This window comes from Polypterus senegalus, chromosome 9, assembly GCF_016835505.1.
Source record: "Polypterus senegalus isolate Bchr_013 chromosome 9, ASM1683550v1, whole genome shotgun sequence".
In the NCBI taxonomy this organism is placed as follows: Eukaryota; Metazoa; Chordata; class Cladistia; order Polypteriformes; family Polypteridae; genus Polypterus; species Polypterus senegalus.
Window position 1 is genome coordinate 102,355,987 of NC_053162.1, and position 25,209 is coordinate 102,381,195.

General features: G+C 35.7%; 1 protein-coding gene across 2 annotated transcripts in view; it reads left to right on the forward strand.

Annotated features, from left to right (window-relative positions):
• The window catches only part of klhdc4 (kelch domain containing 4), a 107,979-nt gene extending 85,817 nt beyond the window's left edge, over positions 1-22,162 (forward strand). Inside the window, exons 10-12 of one of the 2 annotated variants that reach the window (XM_039763532.1) lie at positions 7,163-7,577; positions 8,163-8,279; positions 10,036-10,073. In XM_039763532.1, coding sequence (XP_039619466.1) covers positions 7,163-7,577; positions 8,163-8,279; positions 10,036-10,058 — 555 coding nt within the window. In that variant the 3' untranslated portion in view covers positions 10,059-10,073. Of the gene's footprint in view, positions 1-7,162; positions 7,578-8,162; positions 8,280-10,035; positions 10,074-20,915 lie in introns of those variants that run through there. The other variant, XM_039763531.1, reaches the window with a different exon arrangement.
• Positions 22,163-25,209: the final 3,047 nt, after the last annotated feature.

Here is a 25,209-nt window from a genome sequence, read left to right on the forward strand (position 1 = left end):
AACTGAATGATTTGATTTGTTATTGCTGAAAGAACACATTTCATTTATATTTCTAGGTTTTGTTATGCAGCATGTTCATATTTGAATTTGTATCATTTTGACAGGATATATTTTTATGGAGAGCAAAATCTTTTGGGATATTTAAAATCTAAGTTTATTTTTTATATAAAATTACATAAGAGTAAAGAAATGTGAATGTTTGTTCTTTTAACGTTTACTTTATTTCTAACTTGTATAATTTAGACAGGATAAATTTTTATGGAGAGCAAAATATTATAAGTTGTTTAAGGTTTGAGTTGATTTATTCACGAATAATATTCCTGTCTGTTTTTACCATTCCTACCAAAGATATTTCTGTCGACTAAATAAAAATTCCTTCTATTTAAAATTTAAATAGAACTTGAACAAATACGATAGTTCATAATATCCACGCAGACTTGCACGTAAGAGCGGGAGTTATCCGTTTTAACAAGCAGCATATTGCACTGATACGAAATAGCTGTGTGTGTATATATGTAGATATGTATGTATATGTATATATATGTTTATATATGTGTGTGTGTATGTATGTATATATATATATATATGTATTTGTGTGTGTATGTATTTATGTGTGTGTGTATATGTATGTGTATATATGTAGATATATATATGTATATATATATATGTGTATATGTATAGATATGTATATATATATATGTTTATGTGTGTGTGTAAATATATATATATATATATATATATATATATATATGACAACAACACTCATCACTCACAACAGTGACAAAACAATTACATTGACAATCATGTTACGTTATTTTCAAAATGTTTCCTTTTCTTTTTCATTGCTTCTTTAACACACTACTTCTCCACTGCGAAGCGCGGGTATTTTGCTAGTCTATACTAATAAAAGGCAAAGCCCTCACTGACTCACTCACTCACTCACTGACACATCACTAATTCTCCAAGTTCCCGTGTAGTTAGAAGGCTGAAATTTGGCAGGCTCATTCATTACAGCTTCCTTACAATAGTTGGGCAGGTTTCATTTCAAAATTCTACGCGTAATGGTCAATGGTGTAACGGAGTTGAGCTCGAAAGCCTTGGGGGCGGAGTTTCATGTGACATCATCACGCCTCCCACGTAATCACATGAACTGACTGTCAACGCAGTACGTAGAAAACCAGGAAGAGCTCCAAAAAGTGCTGAAGAGAACATGCATTATATAATTGAGAAGGCAGCGAAAAAATAAGAAGTGAGCGAGTGACATATACAACCATATTAATGAGTGCTGCTACTTCGGAAACAAAGCACGGTGTAAACCTAAAGTTTAAATTAAGTTCATTGACAGGCTGCCACTGGCGTTTGTCATGCCCTCGGGTAATGCGGGATACAAGTTTAATGAAAGGACGCAGGATATAAACAAGAGTTTTTATCACTTTGTAACTAAGTTAAAATTGCAGGTGAAGGGGTGTGCTTATGCAAATTCCGAGAGACTGTGTTTGTGGGGGATTGACAGTTAGCTCCGCAGCTAACGCAGTTACGGAAGCGAGTTTGTGACGCTGCCACCAAATACTCACAGAAAAATCCACAAGTTAATATACACACTGTCTCTACAGTTTCTCCACACTGAATCCTCCAGGCACTACTTACAAAAGGTCACATTGACAATCGTGTTATGTTATTTTTAAAATGTTTCCTTTTCTTAGCACAAGCACAGCTGAGAAGCTTCGATGCATGTGCTCCATAACGCGTTAAAAAATCACGCATTTAATCACACTTTGCATTACAAACAAAGGGGAACTTCTGTCAATGCATGATTTCCTGGTAAACCAATTACATTGATCAGCGCTACCCGATTCATTTTACCCTCGCACCCCCTTGGTTTGAGAAGAAGTATGAAAAAATATTAGGTTAACACAGAAAAATAGATCACCAATTGAAGCTTTATGAATAATCGATTCTCCATCAATAATTGTTTTGGTAAAGCCATACTCAATGTAATCCTCCTTCCATTTTATAATTTTTCCGCCACTAGCCATGACTAAATGAACGGTAAAAAGTAAGAGCGGCGGTGACATATTCAGGCAGGCAGGCGACAGCTCAATAGCTCGAATTTGGATATAAGTAGGATCTATTTAGTCGCCAGAAAGATCTTTGTTAGGGATGGAAGTTAAATTTATTCTTTAAATTTCTATGGTAAAGAAAAAGTTATGCAATGATGACTAAATTTAACTATATAAAGTCAAAACTTTTATATATAAAGTAATTCCTGAATATATAAAGTCAAAACTTGATTATATAAAGTCACTGTCGGAATAAATAAAGTCAAAACTTGTTTCTGAATATAGAAAGTCAAAACTTGAATATATAAAGTCATTCCCAAATATATAAAGTCAAACCCTGAGTATATAAAGACGGCGTTGGAATATTTCTGAATATATAAAGTAAGTGCTGGAATATATAAAGTCAAAACTTCAATATATAAAGTCAGCATCGGAATATACAAAGTCAGCGCTGGAATATCCATCCATTTCCCAACCGTTGAATCCGACCACAGGGTCACGGGGGTCTGCTGGAGCCAATCCCAGCCAACACTGGGCGCAAGGCAGGAACCAATCCTGCATCATTTCAAAACATTAACCGAACAGTGTTTTTTTAATTTATTTTTCTGAATACGTTTTTGTTAACTTAGTTCAGTTCAGAGTCGTTTCAATCAATAGATTTTGACTTTCACTTTATATATACAGGAGTGACTTTATATATTCAAATTTTGACTTTATATATTCAGAAAAAAGTTTTGACTTTATATATTCAAGTTTTGACTTTATATATTTGGGAATGACTTTATATATTCAAGTTTTGACTTTATATATTCTGACGCCGACTTTATATATTCATAAAATCAATGTATGTGCCTGTTTATATATATATATATAGAGATAGATAGATATGAGAAAACCACTCATATCAATGACAAAACAGTTACATTAACAATCATGTTACGTTATTTTTAAAATTTTTCTTTTTCTTTTTCATAACTTCTTTAACACGCTACTTCTCTGCTGCGAAGCGCGGGTATTCTGCTAGTATATATATATGTAGACTCAAACCCATTATGACAGCAGCAATCCAAGCTGTGAGAAAACAGTAAAAAGGAGGCGTGTCAGACGTCGTGGTACATTTTCTGATGCAGCTAGACGAAAACAACTTCGTGACGCTACCGCCAAATAGACAAAACAATTACTTTGACAATCATGTTACGTTATTTTTAAAATGTTTCCTTTTCTTTTTCATAACTTCTTTAACACACGACTTCTCCGCTAAGTGTGGGTGTTTTATTTTATATATATATATATATATATATATATATATATATATATATATATATATATATATATATATATATACAGCACACTCATAACAGTGACAAAACAATTACATTGACAATCATGTTACATTATTTTCAAAATGTTTCCTTTTCTTTCTCTTTCCTTCTTTAACACACTACTTCTCAGCTGCCAAGCGGGTATTTTGCTATATATATATATATATATATATATATATATAGATATATATATATATAGATATAGATATATATAGATATGAGAACAGCACTCATATCAATGACAAAACAATTACATTAACAATCATGTTACGTTATTTTTAAAATTTTTCCTTTTCTTTTTCGTACCTTCTTTAACACACTACTTCTCCGCTGCGAAGCGCTGGTATTCTGCTAGTAATCTATAAATAGCATGCACGTGTAGGGAATTCACATTATACCAGAATAATAATACCACTGCAAAAACAGAAATCCCATTCAAAGGCTTTTTTTATTAAAATGCCTCCATTTATTGAAATGAACGATATCGTGCCTTTTTCATTAATACATATAATATGAATGCAGTATATATGCATGCTTAAAAAGAAGATCATCCAAATAATAAGAAAGACTTTAAGATAACACACTCAGGACCCCACCTTACTAATCCACCAACTGACTCCCTTCTACCCCACCCCCTTTTCTCATTTGCTGTATATTGCCTTTGATTCTTGTATGTCTAATCATTTTCCTCTGATGATGACACCTGGTAGGTGTTGAAAGCTCAGGAATAAAAGACTGTCTTACGATATATGATTCATTTTTTCTCTTTGTGATGATAACACAGTTAAAGGGTTGGGAAACGGTCCCCATATACTCTAGCTTCAGGAATTGGTCTGGCACGTTTGTTACAGGCAACTGTAAAAACATAGAAACAAGACAGTCTTTAGGTGGAAAGATGGCGTATTTATGGGGGAGGGGTTGGCGAAAAGGATATCGGGAACAGCAGGGAATCCTGGGAAGGTTATGATGTCATCGGGAAGGGACGAAACGTGACTAAGGAATGTGGAAGTGGCACGTCCGTCTGGGCAAGCAACTGCCGATGCTATTACAGTGTCGGACTCTTCTCGTTATCTTTTCATTTCCTCTTACAAATGCATGATGATTCTAGTTAAATGATTACACCTCATTTAATTGGTGATGCTATTTTACTCTCAAAGCATGAGCAAATTTTTTTGAACTAAAAAGTGGCAATAATGCAAGTATGATTTCTGTACTTGTTCCCTGAAATTCTCTTGTGTGAATACAAAAGCTTTTCTAGTCATGAGCTCTGCCATTTTTCTTTTCAACTTGTGTTAATGCAGTGTCATTACCACAGTTAGACATTCATATATATATATATATAGTTTTTTCTCAGTTTTTACCATGTATTATTGTGTTTTCTTGAGTAATTGGTCTACTTTAGTCACGCATGAGTGCAGTACCAACTTTCTCAGTACTTACCCCTACTTTAAAAAAAAATCTGGAACTTACATTTTCAGAACATAGGCAAGTGTATCTTGATTTCTCATGCCACTTGGCCCCTGTTCGTTTATTTTGATATTTAGTTACATTTCACAATAAAGATGTAATGTTTACATGTTAAGTAAACTTTTTGTATAACAATACATTTGCATCATTTAATTTGATTTAAACAAATTTATGGATATGCTTCTCAAGTGACAGTTACTTTCATTTTGTGTAGTACGTATATGAGAAAAAAAGCTGCTGACAGCAATGTTGGATTATTCAGTGAATGGATTTTTAGTTTAACTTGATTTAAAAAATAGTTATTTTATTAATTTTTTTGATGTTCTGCTTTGTTAACTATTTTATTTTTTGCACCTTAATTTTTGTATGCCTATTTATTGGACATGCAGTAACTGGCATCCACTCTAGATTAGTCAGTAAACATTACCCCAGCATTACCATAGCAGTTGAGCATGTCAGGACAGAATAAAAAATCCAATTAGACCGGCACTGTCTTCCATCATACTTTCAAATGTTCACTCACTGAACAATAAGTTGGATGAGTCTCAAACTTTCAGTGGATAACCCAGCAAGAGATGAGAGGCTACTTTAACTTTATACTGTAACATGGCTGCAGAATAACATGCTTGAGATGCTTAATAAATTGGATGGACTGAACACTTTCTGTGCAGACAGAGTTGCTACAACAGCTTGTAAGGTGTGTGTATTCGGTTTGTGTGTTTATGTGAACAATGCATATTGTAGAAATATTGCAGTAGAGTCAAGTTACAACAGTCCTTTGCTGAATTGTGTCATGATTAAGTGTTGTCCTTTTGTAATCCATCAAGACACTAATGTAAGAATGATTTCCATTGACTTCAGCTCAACTTTCAATACCATCATCCCTCAAAATGTCATTGAGAAGTTGAGTCTGTTAGTCTACAACACTGCAACTGGATCCTGGATTTCCTGACAGAGAGACCCCAGAAAGTCAATGTCAGAATCTCCAGCACCATCACTCTGAGAAGTTGCAGTCCCCAGTGCTGTGTACTCAGCCCACTGTGTTCACTTACGACTTTACAGCTATATATAACTGTAACACAATTGCTATGTTTGCAGAGGACATAATGGTGGCAGGTCTCATCAGCAATGAGGGATGAGTCAACTTACAAAAAGACTATACAACAATTGGTGGACTGTTGCAAGTACAATAATTTGTCTCTTAACATGGAAAAGATGAAAGAGATGATTGTTGTCTTCAGGAAGGCCCATGATTTCCACGCCCCATTGCATATTGAGGACTCTGAGTGGAATTGGTCAAGAGCGCCAAGGTCCTTGGCAGCATGCTCTTGGTAGCTGACCTTATTTGATCAATTAACACCACCTGTATGGACAAGAAGGCACAGCAGCCTCTCTACTGAGTTCAGAGGCTAAAGAAGGCAAGTGTAAACCTCTCCATTCTCACCATATTCTACAGGGGCACCATCAAGAGTGTTCCGACAACCTACATCACTGTCTGTTTTGGGAACTGCAGTGTCAATGACTATAAGGTCTTACAACAAATGGTGCCTTCGGCAGAAAAGATCATTGGTACCTCTCTTTTCTTCATTAAAGACATCTTTGTGAAATGTTGCATCCGCAAAGTTTACATCATTGTGGAGGACCACTCCTACACCTACGGTGGTCTCTTTGTCCCACCTCCTTCTGACAGAAGTTACTGTAGCATCTGAATCAGCTCTGCTAGGTGCTGCAAAACCTCTACCCTGTGGCTGCCTGGACTCTGAGCTCTGTGCTGCCCCACTCAGATCTACTTCAAGTAGCAAATTTATAGTAGATTCTTTATCTGCAGTACCTTTGTCACATTTGTTACTACTATTTTTATTATTAATTGTTGTTATTTATTTACATATTTACAATATTTATTACCATCTATCTAGCCAAATTATTGCCTATCTAGTTACCTATTATTTATCTTTTATGAAAATATATATAGTATAGTATATATGAGTATATATAGTATAGTATTGCTCTTGACTTGTCTTGCACTTGTCCTGTGTTTATTATGTACATGTTGAACTGTGGTCCTGGGGAATGTTTTTTTTTTTGGTCCCACTGTGCTGCAATACTGTGTATGGATGGTATGATAATAGATAAAACTTGAAACATGTGCAGGAAACAATTCTGGTTTATGTTCAGTATTCCTCATAGTAAAAAATCGGACATAAACAGTGATATTAAATACCTCATGTTTTTTTCACATAATAATAATAATAATACATTTTTATTATTTGAAATGTCTGTGCCTTACATTAGTTGTTTTGTTTAATTTTAAAGGGGCCAAAATCACACAAAAAAAAGCGCAGAAGGGGAAAGAAGCAGGAGACTGACACAGCTGTTGGATTTTCCGGTGTAGAGGAGGATGTGCCTCCAAAACCTGAAGAAATTGTGAAAGAAATAGTGGCAGAAGATGGGACAGTTATGACTATCAAACAATTAATACCAATATCCACTTGTCAGGAAGAACAATCAGATTCTGAAAGTGAAGAAGATGAAGAGGACTGTAATTCTGAAAAAAATGTGTTGGAGCCATGTTCCCGTTCAAATGCTATGACTACTGTTAAGCATGGCATCCTTTATGTTTACGGGGGCATGTTTGAAGTGGGGGATCGTCAGTTTACGCTAAATGACTTTTATGCTATTGACTTAAACAAAATGGATGAGTGGAAATTACTTGTTGAAATGGATCCAAGTAAGTGGCCAATAATTATATTATGATGTTTAATTTGTGTAATATTTTATTTTTGTAATTTATTGTGTTTTTCTTTTGTTTCCTAAAAGATTTTTAAAGTTATCAAACTGAAAGGGATTAATCTGCAGGTTGTAGGCTTTCAATAAAAAAATGCTGGTATGAGTTTCACTTTGAAGTTTACCAAAGTCAGAATCAGTGAGTTAAAAACCAGTATGTAATTTGGGAAAATGCATAGAAGAAATGTTATATATCCTATTTAAAATTTTAAATTTGTCATGTAAAATGTGAATGAAGATACCTCTTCATTTTGCTATTGAAAATTATAATTATAAATACTTATAACTAGACATATACATTTTTGCTGAAAGGATGTAATGTTATTTTCATTCAGTGCCTTTTATATAACCTGTGGTAGCCAAATTAGTTGAGGTAAGTTAGTTGTTCTAAATGGTACTCCCTCTATATTGGCTTGAATTTGCCTATTTAAGTCAAATAAGGCTAGCAATTGTTTTGTGTTTTACTCCTTGATTGTCAGAATTTTTGGATTCTTCTGATACCTGTAAATAATTTTGATGATTTTTTCAGAGACCCAAGAATGGCTAGAAGAATCTGAGTCGGAAGAAGACAGCAACCTTGAAGGAGCAACAGGAGGTAATGAAGAAGAAGATGAAGAAGACTCAGATGAAGATAGCGATGACAATGGTAAGAGATTTTGTTTTCCAGTGGGAGGAGCTTCTTTGGTATTCTCTTTGCCCTTTTTACTTTTTCTGGCAATTAGAAAAATAAACATTCTTTAGTGGGTTAAGGTAAGATTCCATTGTTCAATCCAGTGGACAGTTTAGAAAAACATATCCTCTTTAGAAAGGAGAATGACTTCTCAGTATAAACTTTTCAGTAATTTTAGGTGTCAATGGCCATCAATTGATTAGAATAAAACTCAGCAGTTTTACAGTACCCTATTTTTGCTGTCCAATTATTATTGAAAGCTGCATTTTCCTCAATACACTTAATCCATTCTATAAGCTCCTGCTCATTTTTAGGTGTGTTTGCATATAGTGTGAGATGCACATATTATAATAGCCCTGTGTGTTTGCCTGTCTGTCAGTTTGCATGAAACAACTCGTCCCTCAGTGGTCCAATTTTGTTGACATGTGGCACACTTATTCTTCAAGGCTGTTTGTCAAGGTAATTCGATTTATGTTAAAGTATCTTGATGACTTACTTTTTATGTAGGAAGACTGAGACTGTAATGGATTTTCTTAAATTTAAAGCCAATCTTTCAATTAAGATAATCAAACTCTATATATTAGCTATTTCATTATTTTAGAAATGGTATAGAAGGTACATTTTAGCAACATATCATTGATTTATGTTACAGTCAATCCTCAATATTTGCATGTTTAACTTTCATGACTTCCAGCATTCACTTGATTTTATCTGAAATCTTTTTATTTTTCTTTCATGTTGGCAAACTTGTACATTCACGGGCTTCACAGCTGTGCCCAGTAGAGAAAAAAATATATATGCAAGGGTGGACAGCAGTAATAACTCTCTCTTTTTTTTTTAAATAATGGAATTTAGACCTTGCACTGGACTGTAGGGAAAGGGCATGCTCTAAGTATAGATTTTTGTGCAAGTCCCGATCGTGAAACGTCACAGATTTTGAGGTTTACTTTGACATTTTTGCCAATATGGAAGTGGTTCCAGGAGCTATGCTCCCATACGTCGAGACCTTTAGGGATCTCAAGCATCACTCAAAGTAGACATCGCTGATGGATTATTTCAAGTATGTGCATTCTTCATGTTCTCTAGCTCCATCTGCCAGCAGTGAAGGAACGAGTGTTAAAGGTAATTTTTTTATAAGCAGAAAGGTCACAGAATTCTAGGGAATGACCAGCAAGAAAAATAGTGTTTGCATGTTACTAATTCTCTTCTGTGTACTGCATTAATGGGTCATTTCATAGGTTACTTTGTCATGAAAAGTGCATATTATCAGAAATAATGTTTTGTTATAAAGAATTCCATGAAGAAAAGTATATTTTGAGCAGTTTCAATTGTGATTAGTTTTTGGTGGTTGCTGGAGCCTAACCCCCAATTTCAGTGTATTAACATAGGCATCTTCTACTTTTGTGTTGTTTTCTAGGAACCCCCCATGAAAGTTGAGGATTGAATGTACAGTATATGATTCTTTTCATATGGTCTCTACTTCATACTTTATATTCACAGTTCAATGAATTCTTTCAGTTGAATGTGAATCTCTAAAACTATGTGTGCCTTCTGTTGAACTGGCTTTCAGTGAAAAACAGAGACATTACCTTATTCCTATTCCTTCTAGAACTGTCTGCTGCATAGAGGGAGGATAAAAATACAGGTTTTGCAAATAAAAAAATCTAAGTAATTTTTATTTGTACAGAGATCTAAGTAGGTAGGCTTACTTGTTTTTCCTCTGTCTTCTCAGTAGATATGCAACCTGGGACTTAAACAGTAAGTAATAAACGGTACTGACTACTATATTTCTTGTATTATGGAAAGAATGTGCAGTTGGCTCTTGCTGCAAAACACATAAACCATATTTTCAGGAAACATGTTACCAAGGCATAATACAGGGAGTTCATCAGTTTGCTTTATTTTACATTTGGAATTATAGGAAGCTAAACATAAAATGTAGACAATTGAGACTTACAATTGTATGGAATGTTTTAATATAGTATTTACTGACTTGCTAATATAAATTCTAGCATGTTCATTTGATTTTCATGTTATTTTCTAATTATAATGAAAAGACATTGCACTGATTAACTAAGTTTATGTTAAGATACTCAATAGTAAAAGTACAGTTGTTAGATATATTGAGGGCAGTGATGTCTTTACAATTGCATAGCTTTCAGTTTCATGAAGGATAGTCAAGCTCAGTTCCTTCAGAACAAGCAGTATCTGCAGGTATTTATTGAAAGCATAGTCTTCATCGGAAATAAATTCTTATTGTTAATGGAAATCAATATGCTTTGTTCCAATTTTGCTGCCTCAGCAATTTAATTTTCTATGTACTTTCAGTGAACATCAAAATATTTTATACATTTAAATTAATTTTTAACCCTCAGTTTATGTGTTGATTTTATTTATTTTCTTAAGTATCTATTGAAATAGATCATTTAGGATTGCACAAAGATTATTCATCCTTCTTTCTGCTACCTTGGTATATACAGTCTATTTATATTTAGTTATGAACAAAGAAGTAATCAATTGCATAGACTTATTAGCACATGGTATTACAAGAAGAAAAAAGAAGTAATTTAATAATGGCAATTGAAATAAATGCTGAATGCAAAATAATTATTGTGATGCCCATTGAGGAGTAACATGCATTATTATTTCCTACAGGAACATACAGAACTAGTGCAAACCATCTGTATTTAAGTAAAATGTACTTTAAACAGCTGTAATTGGCATCAGATTTGATAAAAACTTAAACAATAATTTGAAGCCATTGTGATGCTGGAACTGACAAATTTTGTTTACAGATCTTAAAAACTGGCTGTCGTCTTTTTGTTTGCTGATTTGGTGCAGATTATAAAATAAACAAATAAAATTTTTCTTTATTGGAAATAATTTTCTTTTTTTGGTTCAAATACAGTAATTCATGCAACTATCTAGAGAGCCTCCCTATAATCCCTTTTATACTCAATACTAGATCAAATAAACATTATAATGTAATACACAAATCTAATTTTGCAAAACCTGTCAGCCTCTTAACATCAAAAACCTTATTGTAAATCAGCTTGAAGAAGCTTAGTTTTGCACCCTCCATGCCCTCCTTGCATGTTATGAAGTTTGCACTATTGAACTTTAGATGACCCTCTAGTACTTTCAGCTGTTAGGACAGCATGTTTCTATAATTAGACTAACACTAATAGAAATAATCCGCGGCTTTTGTTTGATATAGTTATCAAACTTGGATTGAATGAAGATCAAACTTGCACAGAATGCTCCTGCCAATAGCTCTTCATTCAATCATGATGAATTTCTGAGATTTTTTTATAAATGATATTGGCTTGATAAGAGAAAGTAAAATTAATGGACTACATTCCACTCAGAATGATGGCTTTAATGGTCATGGGTTACAGGCACTGTGATACAGACCCCTTTTTCACAATTTGAAATAGTTTCCACAGAGGCTTTGCCTAGTCTAATAACTGCTTCAAAACCTACAACCTGCATATTAGATCCTATACCATCAAGTCTTTTTAAGGGACTGTGTCGTGTTTTAATTAGTCTGACTCTCAATATTATCAATAAGTTGCTTTCCATCAGCTCTGTGCCCTTAGCTTTTAAAACTGCTGTTGTTAAACCTTTGCTTAAAAATCCTATCTTGAGTCCACATATTCTAAAAAATATTTTAAAAAAATAACTCCCTATGTATCTGACAATAATCTTTTTGACAAATGTCAGTCTGACTTTCGGCCTTGTCATTTCACAGAAACTACACTGACCAGAGTAATTAATGATCTGTTGATCACTATTGATTCTGATTTGATACCAGTGTTCCTTCTTGATTTGAGTGCAGCTTTTGATGCCATAGATCACAACATATTTCTAAAGCACTTGGTGAAGCATATTGGTATTTGGTGGGGGGTACTTAAATGGGTTCACTGTTATTCATCAAATAGAACTCAATGTGTAAGTTGTAAAAATACAGTCGTGGCTTTGTCTCGAGAGAGGTAAATAAGGGTAGCACGCGAGTCGTATTCCAAACAAAGGTCGTATAGCAAGCAAAATTTTTCGTGTCCAAACAGGACGTATACCATGTTGGACTTATTCCAAAGGAGACATATACCGAGGTACCACTGTGTATATATACAGTGGAACCTCGGTTCACGAACATCTCGGTACACGTACAACTCGGTTTACGACAAAGCGTTAAGCAAACTTTTGCCTCGGTTCACGACCACACACTCGGTATACGAACAAGCCAGTTTCCCTTTCGGTTTGTACATGTTCAGTCTCTGAGTGCTAAAAAAAGTGCTTTTAGCCAGCGGTTGGTAGCACTATAGCACGAACTATTGCAGTGTTAGTTTTCTTTGTTGTTCAAGGTTTTCTCAGTGTTATTCAATGTTTTTACATTTAGTTTACTATTATGCTGTGCATTCTATATATTAACTATATTTGTTCTTAAAAACTTTAAAAAAAAAAAATATATATATTTACATCTATATCGCACTTTCGCGGCTTCACTCTATCGCGGATTTTATATGTAAGCATAACTAAATATATAACGCAGATTTTTTGCTGCTTCGCGGGTTCTGCGGACAATGGGTCTTTTTACTTCCTGTACATGCTTCCTCAGTTGGTTTGCCCAGTTGATTTTATACAAGGGACGCTATTGGCGGATGGCTGAGAAGCTAACCAATCAGAGCATGCAGTTAAGTTCCTGTGTGCTGAATGCGGTGTTAACCAGGAAGTCTCGTCTTGCTCATTCAGCATCAACGTGTTTCGCTGTGTAAAGAGTTAACTTTTGTGCTCTTTTGTGTTTATCTTTGTGCATAGTCAAGCCCTTCATTAAGGCTCCAAAACGATCTGCTCCTGCTACTGCTTCAGGGTCTGTGCCCAAGCGCCATTACAGCATCAATGAGGCTACGATTCTTTTTATTTAAAAAGTAGGAAAGGAATATAAAATCTACGGCCACAGTGTCCTTTTAACCAGGGTGCAAAACGAGTTGTAAGTGGATGTAATAAGGCAGTAGTCTGGATGGAATCTGCTTTAGGGATTTGGATTGAAGAAGAATAACGGAGGTGCTACACAGTTGCCTGAAGTGGCTCTTTTAGAAGGGCTGTAACGCTCTCCTTTGTTGTGCAGTAAAATTAAACTCATTGTTATCGGACAAGTCATCGTGTCATTGTTGGTGAGTAACCATAATTAATTTTCTACTTACAACACTTAGTACATGTACGCACGTTTAGTGTCACTGTACACACATTTACTGTATACAGTTTTTCTTGCATTGTACGTATTTATTGCTGGTGTCCTGTCTGTCGTAATGGCTGTAACATATGTGATATTGGAGACGCTCAATAGCTTTAAAATTATATTTAGGTTTTACTGTATATAAACAGTGTGTTTGCATACATAATTTCAACGAATCTTACCTAATATCCAAGAGAATAGAAAGGGTTTATGCTGTATAACAATGCGGGAAATGTTTATAAGGGCTTAAAATATATAAAAATAACCATATGAACATATGGTTTTTACTTCGCGGATTTTCACCTTTTGCGGGGGGTTCTGGAACGCAACCCCTGCGATCAAGGAGGGATTACTGTACTATATATATATATATATATATATATATATATATATATATATATATATATAAATTGTTTGATTTGAAATTTTAAATTGTGATGCAAATGGATAAATCAAGGAAAAATGTGTCTTTGTCCCAAACATTATGGAGGGCACTGTATGTGGCAGTGCTACTCAACTGGTACTATTAATAAACTTGGATTCATTTGGTGCTGCTTCATTAACAATGTGTGCAGCATGGTCAAATTAACTGTATTTAATTAGTGCATGTATGTGTTGCATTAAAATATTTAATCACAGAAATTTTTAATGTGTTAATCACGCTCATTAACGGAGATTAATCAGCAGCAGTAATAAAAATATAATCAAATAACATCCCCTGGAAGTGGTTTTTAAAAGTACTGCTAAGAAGCTGAGTCAGCTATTATTTGATTAAAATATCAAAGTTTGTTCTCGTCCGATGCGAGAGATGGACGTCTGAAGTGGAGCTCCGCTAGCAGCGGTGTTATTTTTCATATTATTTGCTTATTATCCTAAGATATCCTGCATTTATTCAACCCAAGGACACTGCTACATTATATATGTAAGCATATATAAATATGGCCAGCAAGAAAGGGGGTCCGAAAGAAAAGAAAACTAAAGCTGTACCCAAGCCAAGATCAGCAAGCCCTAGCTCAAGATACGGCCTTTCAGAGAGAGAGCTGGAACAGCTGGGCGAAAGTACAGACTCTTCAGGACCAAGGTCCGCTAAACCATCGCCGGCTGAGAGTGAAAAGGGGAGCGAATGTAAGATCGGGAGTGCAGATCTCGATAGCTCGCTGATCGGAGAACACCTGAAACTGGAAGGGGCCTTACAGTCCGCGATCTCAATTACTCCATGCGAGCCGGGAATAGCGGGAGCACTGGCTACAGTAGAGCCTGACGCTTCACCTACAGTACAAGAAAGCACAATTGAAATGTCTAAACTGGAGGTGATGCTCGCTGAGCTCATACAAGATATAAAGAAAACCGAGAAGGCAAATGAGAAAGCAAGGGCAAAGGCACATGAGAGGCTGAAACAAGAGTTGCTGGAATTGAAACAGGAATGTCAGCAATCAAACGAAACGCAACGGCTGATGCTGCCACAGTCAAATGAAAGGCTGCGACAAGAAATGCAAGTGGAAATCTGACAGGTGCTGGGTAAAATTGAAACGCTTACTGATCAATTGGAGGATCTCAAGGAGACATTCACGACTAGGATTGAATTAGCCGAAAATTTAGCCACCAGTGCTGAAGAAAAAGCAGAAAATGTCAGCTCCGAATGCAAAAACTCGGAGAAAGACTGGCTGCTTTGGAAGATGGAAGTAGAAGGTACAACGTCAGAATTGAAGGTCTGCCTGAGAATCGAGAAAGTTCAAACCCGGTGAAATTCGCTGCTGAACTTTTTCTAAAATAATCGGGACGACTTTAAAGCAGAATCTGAGATAGCAGCAGCTTACTGCGTACGCGGATCAAACACCGTTAGACCCAGACCAAGGTCTTTTATAGTTCGTTTTGAACGATTATCATTTAAGCTAGAGGTGATGGCACTCCTCAGAAACAAGGAAGATATTACATTTGAAAATAACCACATTCGTATCTTCCCTGACTTCTCTCCAGCAACAGCTACTAAACGCGCAGCCTTCTACAACATTAAACAGCGGTTACGGCAAGCCAGCGTCAAATACAGCCTCTTGTATCCGCAAAACTGAAAGTGGAATGGCAGGTCATTTCTATGTCTTCGCTAGCAAGGAAGAAGCAGAAAAGGAATTAAGAAAGCTGATCCCGGACTATTCTGATACATAATAGTGAGTCATGGCGGTTAATAATCTACTGTCTGATCTATTCGTTTTAAAATAGGGTTTTATCAGCATATATTCTCATTTTCTCATTATTACTTAGTATTACTAGGCCGCTATCTGTTTATGTTTTATTGTGCTTAATTACTTTTTCTTTCCTTTTTTTTTTTTTTCTTTTCTAATTATTTCATCTCTACCCTAAACAAGACTGTTCAATATCATACCCTTGGTTTATTGTTATTGCTATTACTGCATTAAGACTTGTTATGCTTATTTTGGACACATCTTTAACACCATCACCCGGTTTATTATCTGGGTGTATCATCTTAATGCACTAAAATTGCTGAAGACTATATATATATTTTAAGTGCAAAATTTTTTTTTTCTTTTTTTAAAGACTATATTGGTAACAGATATCTCTATCTTTTAACCCTAAAGCGCCGCTGCATTGGGGCTTGTTTTGCTTTGGACGTGCTCTGTCTCTGGGTATGTCAGAGGACTGGGACTGTGTGAAGTGGGTTTTAGCCTCACTTGGGGAGGCAAAAAGGAGGTGGGGGTTAAGGGGAGAGAAAGAGAGCTGGCTTGATCTATACCTAATCTATCCTATTAATCTTTATAATTATAACTACCAACGTAATAATAAGCTGCATGGCAACAACTCTAGGGGAAATAGGAAATTAAGGCCAAGCTGTCTCACTTCCAGTTAAGACTATAAAATGACATCAAAAACTCAGAATCAGTGTCTCCATGATGGGACAGTTAACTTCGTAAGCTGGAATGTTAAAGGCCTGAATCACGAATTAAAGAGAAAGAAAGTACTCTCACCTAACAGGTCTAAATGCTAAAATAGTATTTTTACAGGAGACCCACTTACTAAGCAAGGATCAGTTCCGCTGCAAAAAGACTGGACTGGCCAAATGTTCCATTCTAGTTTTACAAAGAAAACTAGAGGTGTGGGAATTCTCATACATAGAACAGTACCATTTGTAGCATCAGATGTAGTATTGGATCCTGAAGGGAGATATGTAATGGTCATGGGAGACTTATCTAACTGTAAAATGATTTTGATAAATGTTTATGCACCTAATGTTGATGATAAGGAATTTATACAAAATTTATTTGCATCCATTCCCAATCTGAACACTCATAAAGTTATAATGGCTGGGGACTTTAATTGTGTTCTAAATCCACTTTTAGATAGGACTTCCTCCACAGGGGAACAGCATCTAACACCGCAAAGATAATTACAAAGTTTATATCTGATCACAACTTATCAGACCCTGGAGGTTTTAAACCCAATTTCAAGAACATATTCTTTCTACTCACCAGTACATCATTGCTACTCAAGGATTGATTACTTCTTTATAGACAATAACTTCTTGCCTATGATTAAATCTTGTGAATACGATGCTATTGTTATTTCTGACCATGCACCTATGATCTTGGAGCTAAAATTACTAAGCCCCATACACTCACCCGCAGATGGCCTCAACCCGCTTCTATTAGCTGACGAGAATTGTACGGAATTTATATCCAAACAAATCAAATTCTTTCTAGAGACAAATACATCCCCGAGATCTCTGCAGGAATACTCTGGGAAACTCTTAAGGCCTTCTTAAGAGGACAGATTATCTCATATCTTTCCCACAGAAATAAATTCGAAGCCAAGAAAGTAGCAGAGATAAAAAGCGAAATTACTAAAATAGATGAAGAACATGCCAGACTACCAAGCGAGACTCTACATAGGAGGAGGCAGGCTCTACATTCAGAATTAAACCTCTTGACAACTAAAGAAACTGAACAACTAATCTACAAATCCAGACATCATTATTATGAACATGGAGAGAAAGCTAATAAGCTTTTAGCTCAACAAATTCACAAGCAAGAAGTGCGCAACGCAATCTCGTAATCACCAACACGAACGGAGATAAAATCATCGAACACAAAAATATAATGCACACTTTCAGAGACTACTATAAATCCCTATATACTACTGAGTTTAAAGAAGACAATACACAATCTAATGCATTTCTGGATACATTACAGATACCACAAATAGACGCTTTTAGTGTGGAGGAACTTGATAAACCTCTGGCGTTATCAGAATTACTAGATGCTATAAAGTCACTCCAAGGCGGAAAGCAGCAGGCCCTGATGGCTACCCTGCAGAATTTTACAAGAAATTCTCCGCTCAGCTAGCTCCCTCCTATTAGCAACATTTACAGAAGCCAGAGATAACCAATCTCTTCCACAAACCTTTCGCCAAGCACTAATCACTGTTTTTCCAAAACAAAATAAGGACTTATTACAATGTGCATCATACAGACCAATTTCACTTCTGAATAACGACGTTAAAATACTCTCTAAAATCATAGCCAGAAGGATGGAGAAAGTGCTCCCTCGTAATATCACAAGACCAAACTGGATTTATTAGGGGCCGGCACTTATCTTCAAATCTTCGACGCCTGTTTAATGTAATATACTCACCAACTAAATCAAACACCCCAGAAATATTATTATCATTGGATGCAGAAAAAGCATTCGACATGATTGAATGGAAATACCTTTTTACTACATTGGAGAAGTTTGGGTTTGGCCCAAACATTTGTGCATGGATTAAATTACTGTATACTAACCCAGAAGCTTCAGTTTGCATCAATAACATTTGCTCAGACTACTTTAAACTAGAACGTGGCACTAGACAAGGATGCCCCTTGTCACCGCTGCTGTTGCATTGCCATTGAACCACTGGCAATACATTGTCGAAATACTGATCAGATAAAGGGGATTAGCAGAGAAGGACTGGAACAGAAAATCTCATTATATGCAGATGACATGGTACTGTATATATCAGACCCAGAAAATTCTGTGCCTGCAGTCTTAGCAGCACTCACAGAATTTCAAAAGATCTCTGGTCTCAGAATTAATCTGAATAAAAGTGTAGGGGATTGATCTGTTCTTAACTCTATTTTTCTTTTTGTAAAAACTTGATTGCTTTGTATGGAGTGCAATAAAATTAATAAAAAAAAAATATATATATCAAAGTTCTTCAAAATGCTGATATTAAAAAAAAAAAAAACGCTAAGGGCCAGATATAATATGTGAACATCTGCTTCAGTCTTGTGCAGAAAAACTCTGTCCAGTATTCTGCTTCATATATGAAATGTCTTAGGATTTTACAGTAGGTGCTGAAAATCTGCAATCAGACAAATGTTATTTCAAGAGCCAATATTTTGAATTCAAAAGCCCTAAATGACTTCAGACCGGTGTTAACTTCTCATATCATGAAATCCTTGAAGAAGTTTGTGTTCTGTACCAACAATTCACCAATCAAAGCATATTGCTCACCAGAGCCCACATTCTCAACACTGACAAGTGAAAATGACAGTTTTCAATTCAAGTATATTTCATGGTGTGTATTCTGTCACTGAAATAAATAAGTGCATAAAGAAATAAGCAATGAAACATCTCATGAAACATTTAATTATCTATGCTTACTTGTCATTGTTTTTACTTATTTATTATCTCATTCATCCAACTTCTCTTCTGGAAAACATATTGATCAGTCTTGATGACTCAGACAACATATCTATTGTATATAAAAACATTTTAAAGTCCCTCCCTTTCAAAGATCCCAGAGTACAATGGGAAAAGGATTTCTCACTAAACATCTCAGAAAAGGAGTGCAAGGCAACAATGCACAGAATTCACTCGAGCTCCATTTGCGCAAAGCATACAATTATTCAACTTAAAATCATCTATTGAGCACATCTGTCTCGTTTAAAACTGTCCAAAATGTTTCTAGGGCAAAATCCAACCTGCAAACGTTGCAATCAACTTCCAGCCTCATTGGGCCACATGTTTTGGGCCTGCACCAAACATCAGTTTGGATCAAAATCTTAAAATTTCTCTCAGACAGCCTTGGAGTCACATTTCCTCCTAATCCACAAATAGCTGTGTTTGGTATTCTTCCAGATGGGCTTAAAGTGGAGAAGGTCAAACAAACTGTAATTGACTTTACTTCAATATTGGCACATAGACTTATCTTTGTCAACTGGAAGAGTCCTAATTCGCTTCTTTTAAGTCCGTGGGTAACTGATGATCTATATTATTTGAAATTGGAAAAAATCAAGTTCACTCTTAGAGGATCTGTGCAAAACATTTTAAAAACCTGGCAGGATCTAATCAATAACATTTTAGAATAAGCATTTAAATTAAGAGTGGATTCTCTTCCATTTTTCATTTTATTTTATTTTATTTTTATATATGTATTTGTTATGGGAGTTAAAGAAATACTACTTTTAGTTGTTTCTAAAAAATCCATCCATCCATTTTTCAACCCGCTGAATCCGAACACAGGGTCACAGGGGTCTGCTGGAGCCAATCCCATCCAACACGGCACAAGGCAGGAACCAATCCCGGGTGGGGTGCCAACCCACCGCAGGACACACACACCCACACACCAAGCACACACTAGGGCCAATTTAGAATCGCCAATCCACCTAACCTGCATGTCTTTGGACTGTGGGAGGAAACTGGAGCGCCCGGAGGAAACTCACGCAGACACGAGGAGAACATGCAAACTCCACGCAGGTTGGACCCGGGAAGAGGACCCAGGAAGCTAACTCGGGTCTCCTTACTGCGAGGCAGCAACGCTACCACTGCGCCACCGTGCCGTCGCGTTTCTAAAAAATTATATTTCAAAACTTTCAATTTCTCAAGGTCGTGTGTCTAGAAAAAAGTTAAATACCTCCCCAGCATTTGAAATATTATATGATGTTTGATCACATATGTATCACTAGTCTGCTATGGTTAAGCATTTGCTTTGAATAATAGGTCTACTATTATACCAAATCATGCAGAGTGTCTACTGTTAACGACAACCAAAATCTAAGATCACGCTCTGCTTCTCAGCATTGGCTCTATATTATTTAGGGGCCCTCACCAAATGATACAGTATTTTAGGAGCCTTGACTTCAGAAACTTTGAGAATCCTTGGGGTTGAGAATGCCAAAGGCAGCTCCCACTTTCTATAATCCAAAGCAGTAGCATTAGCTATGAAAGTTTATACTCCACTGCAACAGATTTAATTGTCTTCTCTATTGGCATTGCACCATTATTGAGACTGGTCACCTTCCATTTTGAAAATAGGCGATTGTGGTATTTGTCATATCTTGATAAGCTTAAGTAAAACTTTTTCTTTTCTGTTTTTTTTTTAAGATGAGGATCACCCTCCAGTGGAAAGTGGAGAACAATATTCTGATTATCTGAACAGGACAGAGCAATATTGGATTAAGTTAGCTCAAGTAAAAATGGGCCCTGATGCCAAAGAAAAAAAAATACTGAAGGTGGCACATGCTATGACAAAGATGTTCTATGATGGAGTCTGAATTTGTATTTCATAGAATCTTCATTGGCACTAACATTCTGTCAAGTGAGAAGTCGGCAGCTACTTTGTGGCTGGTACTGCCTGTTTCTTTTTATATTTATCAATGCTGTTTGTTAAAGGTGTTGCTATTGTATTAAAATCTAAGTCAGATAATTTTCAAGCACTGTTACGTAATAAAATTAAACCTATCTACAGATTTCATACAGAATAAATGGCAGTATGAATTCAGTACCTGCACAGTGTTTCAAATATTTCTGTCGTTTTTAAAACTGTTTATAATATCTGGACTTGAGTTTTATATATTGAACAACACATACAGGTGTTTATGTTTATTCTTTTCATTTTATTTTTAGTGATCACAATGTTTTAAAGGTCTGCAGAAAATTAGAAAATGAATAGTATTGCTTTCATTATCCAAAGAATCACTACATGCTTAATAAATGAATTGGTAATTAAAGCACCTTCATGAAAGCTGTGGATAGCAAAAGGATTCATTTGAACTTTCTTCAAGTTACTGAATAATTCTTCCCTTTATATTATCTTTTAAGTAGTTTCAAGAATGTCATATATGAAAAAGAACTTGCCAGAATTGAAAGGGAGGGATTCCATGCTTTCATGTTGTTCTCGCTCTGCTGCATCGTATACCTCAGAAATCTACTAGAAAGTGAACAAAACATTTTCTTCTCAATGTTATTTGCTTGATAGAAATTGATGAGTTCTGTTTGTGCATATCAAAGTTCAGGTTTTATCCTTGTAGGTGTTTACCTGTTTGTACGACCTGTATATTTTTTTTCTTTTCTACTTAACCACCTTCCCTCCAGCCTCACGTCTATTAGCCATCAATGAAACAGGACAATTAATCTGACTCCAAATGATTGCTTTTAGTCTTCAAGACTAAGATTGTCTTTATGTGATGAATTAGTTACAAGTTTGTGTAATATATCAGTTTGGTTGACTTACTGTCTTTTGCAAAGTTTTAGGTTGTACACCTCTTAAAAATACAACTGTTGAATATGTAAAATCAGAGTTGAATTGATATATAATTAGTATGTGTTTTAAAATAAAACCTCAAAGTCTATTTTCCTAACTTAGCATGTGTTATGTTTAATTTAAAGCCCAACTGTTGAAGAATATTCAACAAATATGTCCATTTAGACTATGAATGTCAGGGTCTTTGTTTCAGTATGTGTCCATCAAAACAGACTATAACTTTCCAGTATTAACTATAATGATAATGGCCAAATAATCAGTCAAATCTTATAATAATTGACAATTTTTTTAATTAGAATATCTAAAGTATATACAGTAACATAGAATAGGAAGTGGTGAAGTAAAGGATACTAGAAATACATAAACTTGCATTCTGGAATATTTATTGTCTTTATGTACACTCAGATGTACCCTTTTTATACACTATGAGAACTTAAAACAAAATACTTCAACTCGGAGATCAAAGCTGGTCCAATGGCATGAAAGAGTTAACAACAGCTTGGCTTGGGTGACAGTCTAAATGTCATAAAGTTGTTAAGTTATTCCTGAGGAAACATACTGAAATAAGCACAGATTGCAATGGAATGCAATAACGGAAGCATACCCATCAAAAAAAAAAAAATTCCCTGAAAAACATTAAAATAATGTTTGAATTGATTTAAAACTGAGGTGACTACATTTCAGTTTAGAGGTTAAGAAATTCATTGATCCCATTTAATTTTTGTTCAACAAAGGTAGAAATTAAATACTTTATTCCACAGCACAATTTTGCTTTAGTTATTAGCATGTTATTTCGTGGCGATTAGTATTGTGCACTTCCTAATTGTCAAATTTTGCAGATACTCCATAAAAATTACTGTGTGCCTTAAGAATTTTAAGTCTTGGTTACAAATTAATTTTGTTACTGTATATAATTTATGCCTTTCGTTTTGACTTTGGTTACATGCTCTCTTCTGACTTCTGACTCTCTTGGTACATTCTTAATAATTCTGATTGATGACTCTCACCTTTGGTTTTGCTTTTAATAATTCTACATCTCTCTGGTTGGAGTTCAACCAGTGGTGTTCGCCATTTTATCTTACTCTTCTAGTATTCTGGATTATTCAATAGTTTTCAGGCAGCATTTTGTACAAGACAAAAGAGAATGGGTAATAAACAAAAAAGTAGTGTAAAGGGAAGGAGCTCACACAGATGCAGTTGTCTCAGTGCACAAAACGTAGATTTACATAATAATGGAACATGCACTATGAGAATCTGTGGACCCGCATCAATTAAAGTAACGACAAGTTTAATTTCAAAGAAAACACAATTCGGTCAGGTGTATATTTATGATGACGGAGAAGCGATCACAACACGAGCAGCACAGACACAAAGTAGGAAAAAGGACAGCGGCTGTAAAGGTTTTAAAAGATCGAAGGGTAGCGTAACAGCAGCCCCCAAATCCCACCCGGGGGCGCAGCGTTATACGTCCAGTAAGAAAGAACTTAAATGCACCTGTAAATAAAAGACAAGTATTGTTTTTACATCTGTCAGACAAGCAATATGTGCTCCCAGCTCTTAAAACAACAAGAGACAAGCATAACGTGCAGGAAGACAGCAGTTGATGCGACGGCATATTCTTAGCGTGCGTTCAGCCACATCTCCCTTTCACAACGCAAGCAGCGTTCTATGTCCTGCGAGAAACGGATGTAACCACGCATGGGGCTGAAAATAAAGGACAAGTATTGTTTTTACAAAAGTTTTTAAAGTAAAAGTGAAAATAATGCATATGTAACAATTCCCAAGAAAATAACAGTCTCTTTAAATTGTATATTGCCTACCTAAGGTAAAGTCATCCCTGATGGAGGACCGCAGGAATTGTGGGAAAGAGGGGTCCTTTCATCGGATTAGCACTATTTCAGATGTGGAATGGCAAAATGGGGGAGGCAGCTTGATGAATGAAGTCTCCAGGACTTAAAACAAATTCAAATCATATTATGTAATATCATCTAATGTGAAATTCTATTCCGTACTTCTGAAATTTTTATTTTTATACTGTATTGAGGATTTATTCTGTTCTATGTATTGTACTGTATTGTATTGACCCCCTTCTTTTTGACACCCACTGCATGCCCAACCTACCTGGAAAGGGGTCTGTCTTTGACCTGCCTTTCCCAAGGTTTCTTCGATTTTTTTTCTCTACAAGGGTTTTTTTGGGAGTTTTTTCTGGTCATCTTAGAGGGTCAAGGTTGGGGGGCTGTCAGGAGGCATGGCCTGTTAAAGCCCATTGCGGCACTTCTTGTATAATTTTGAGCTATACAAAAAATAAATTGTATTGTATATCCGGTATACCAAACATGGGGGTGGGCGAGCGAAGCGAGCAGGGGGCAAAGCCCCTAGTTTGTAGTAAAATTAGAGCCACACTCACGTTGTAAAGGCTCCATACCTTTGAAACTAATAAGCACACAAGTTCAGGATGTTACACACCAGTTGTTGGGTACAATGACTTTATATTCCACAAGTATAGAGCAAATAGGATTTTGTCAATCAATAATATTTTCTAACATCTTTTGATTTGACATGGATTGTCTCTTTTGCTAGATGCTAATTAGATTGTGTTCAGTTACCTTTGTAGCACTGCCACATAGGTAAAATAATATTATCATATTCTTCTAACGTGCTTTGTATTTTACCTTGTCTGTCTTTTTTTTGTGCTGCTAGTCACTGCCAGGGTTTCCACACAGTTTTAGGTAGGGGAGCTTTTTGCAGTTCAGGACCATGAGGCACAATGCGATGATTGACAGCATTGCCCTTCTTAAGTGGGTTCTGGAGATGTCCATCAGAATCTGTTCCGGTTGGTAGCCAATGAAGGGTTGGACCGTCAATGCCAATGTCCCTGCAAAATGATACATATCTATGAAACAAAGTATGTGCTCAATGAAGCTGAAAAAAACAGAAGCTTCCTGTGCTCTCCCAGTGCTTCACATTTTTATCTGCTTTAATTTTTAATATACAGATTAGTTTGCAGTGTTGATGTAGTATTGTAACCTTAATTACATTGTAAAGCACTTTGACTGGGTGCCTTCTGTTAGTGATGTACGAGTAAGATAAAATTAAAGTTGATTAAATGATAGGTGACACTATGGTCTAGTGGTC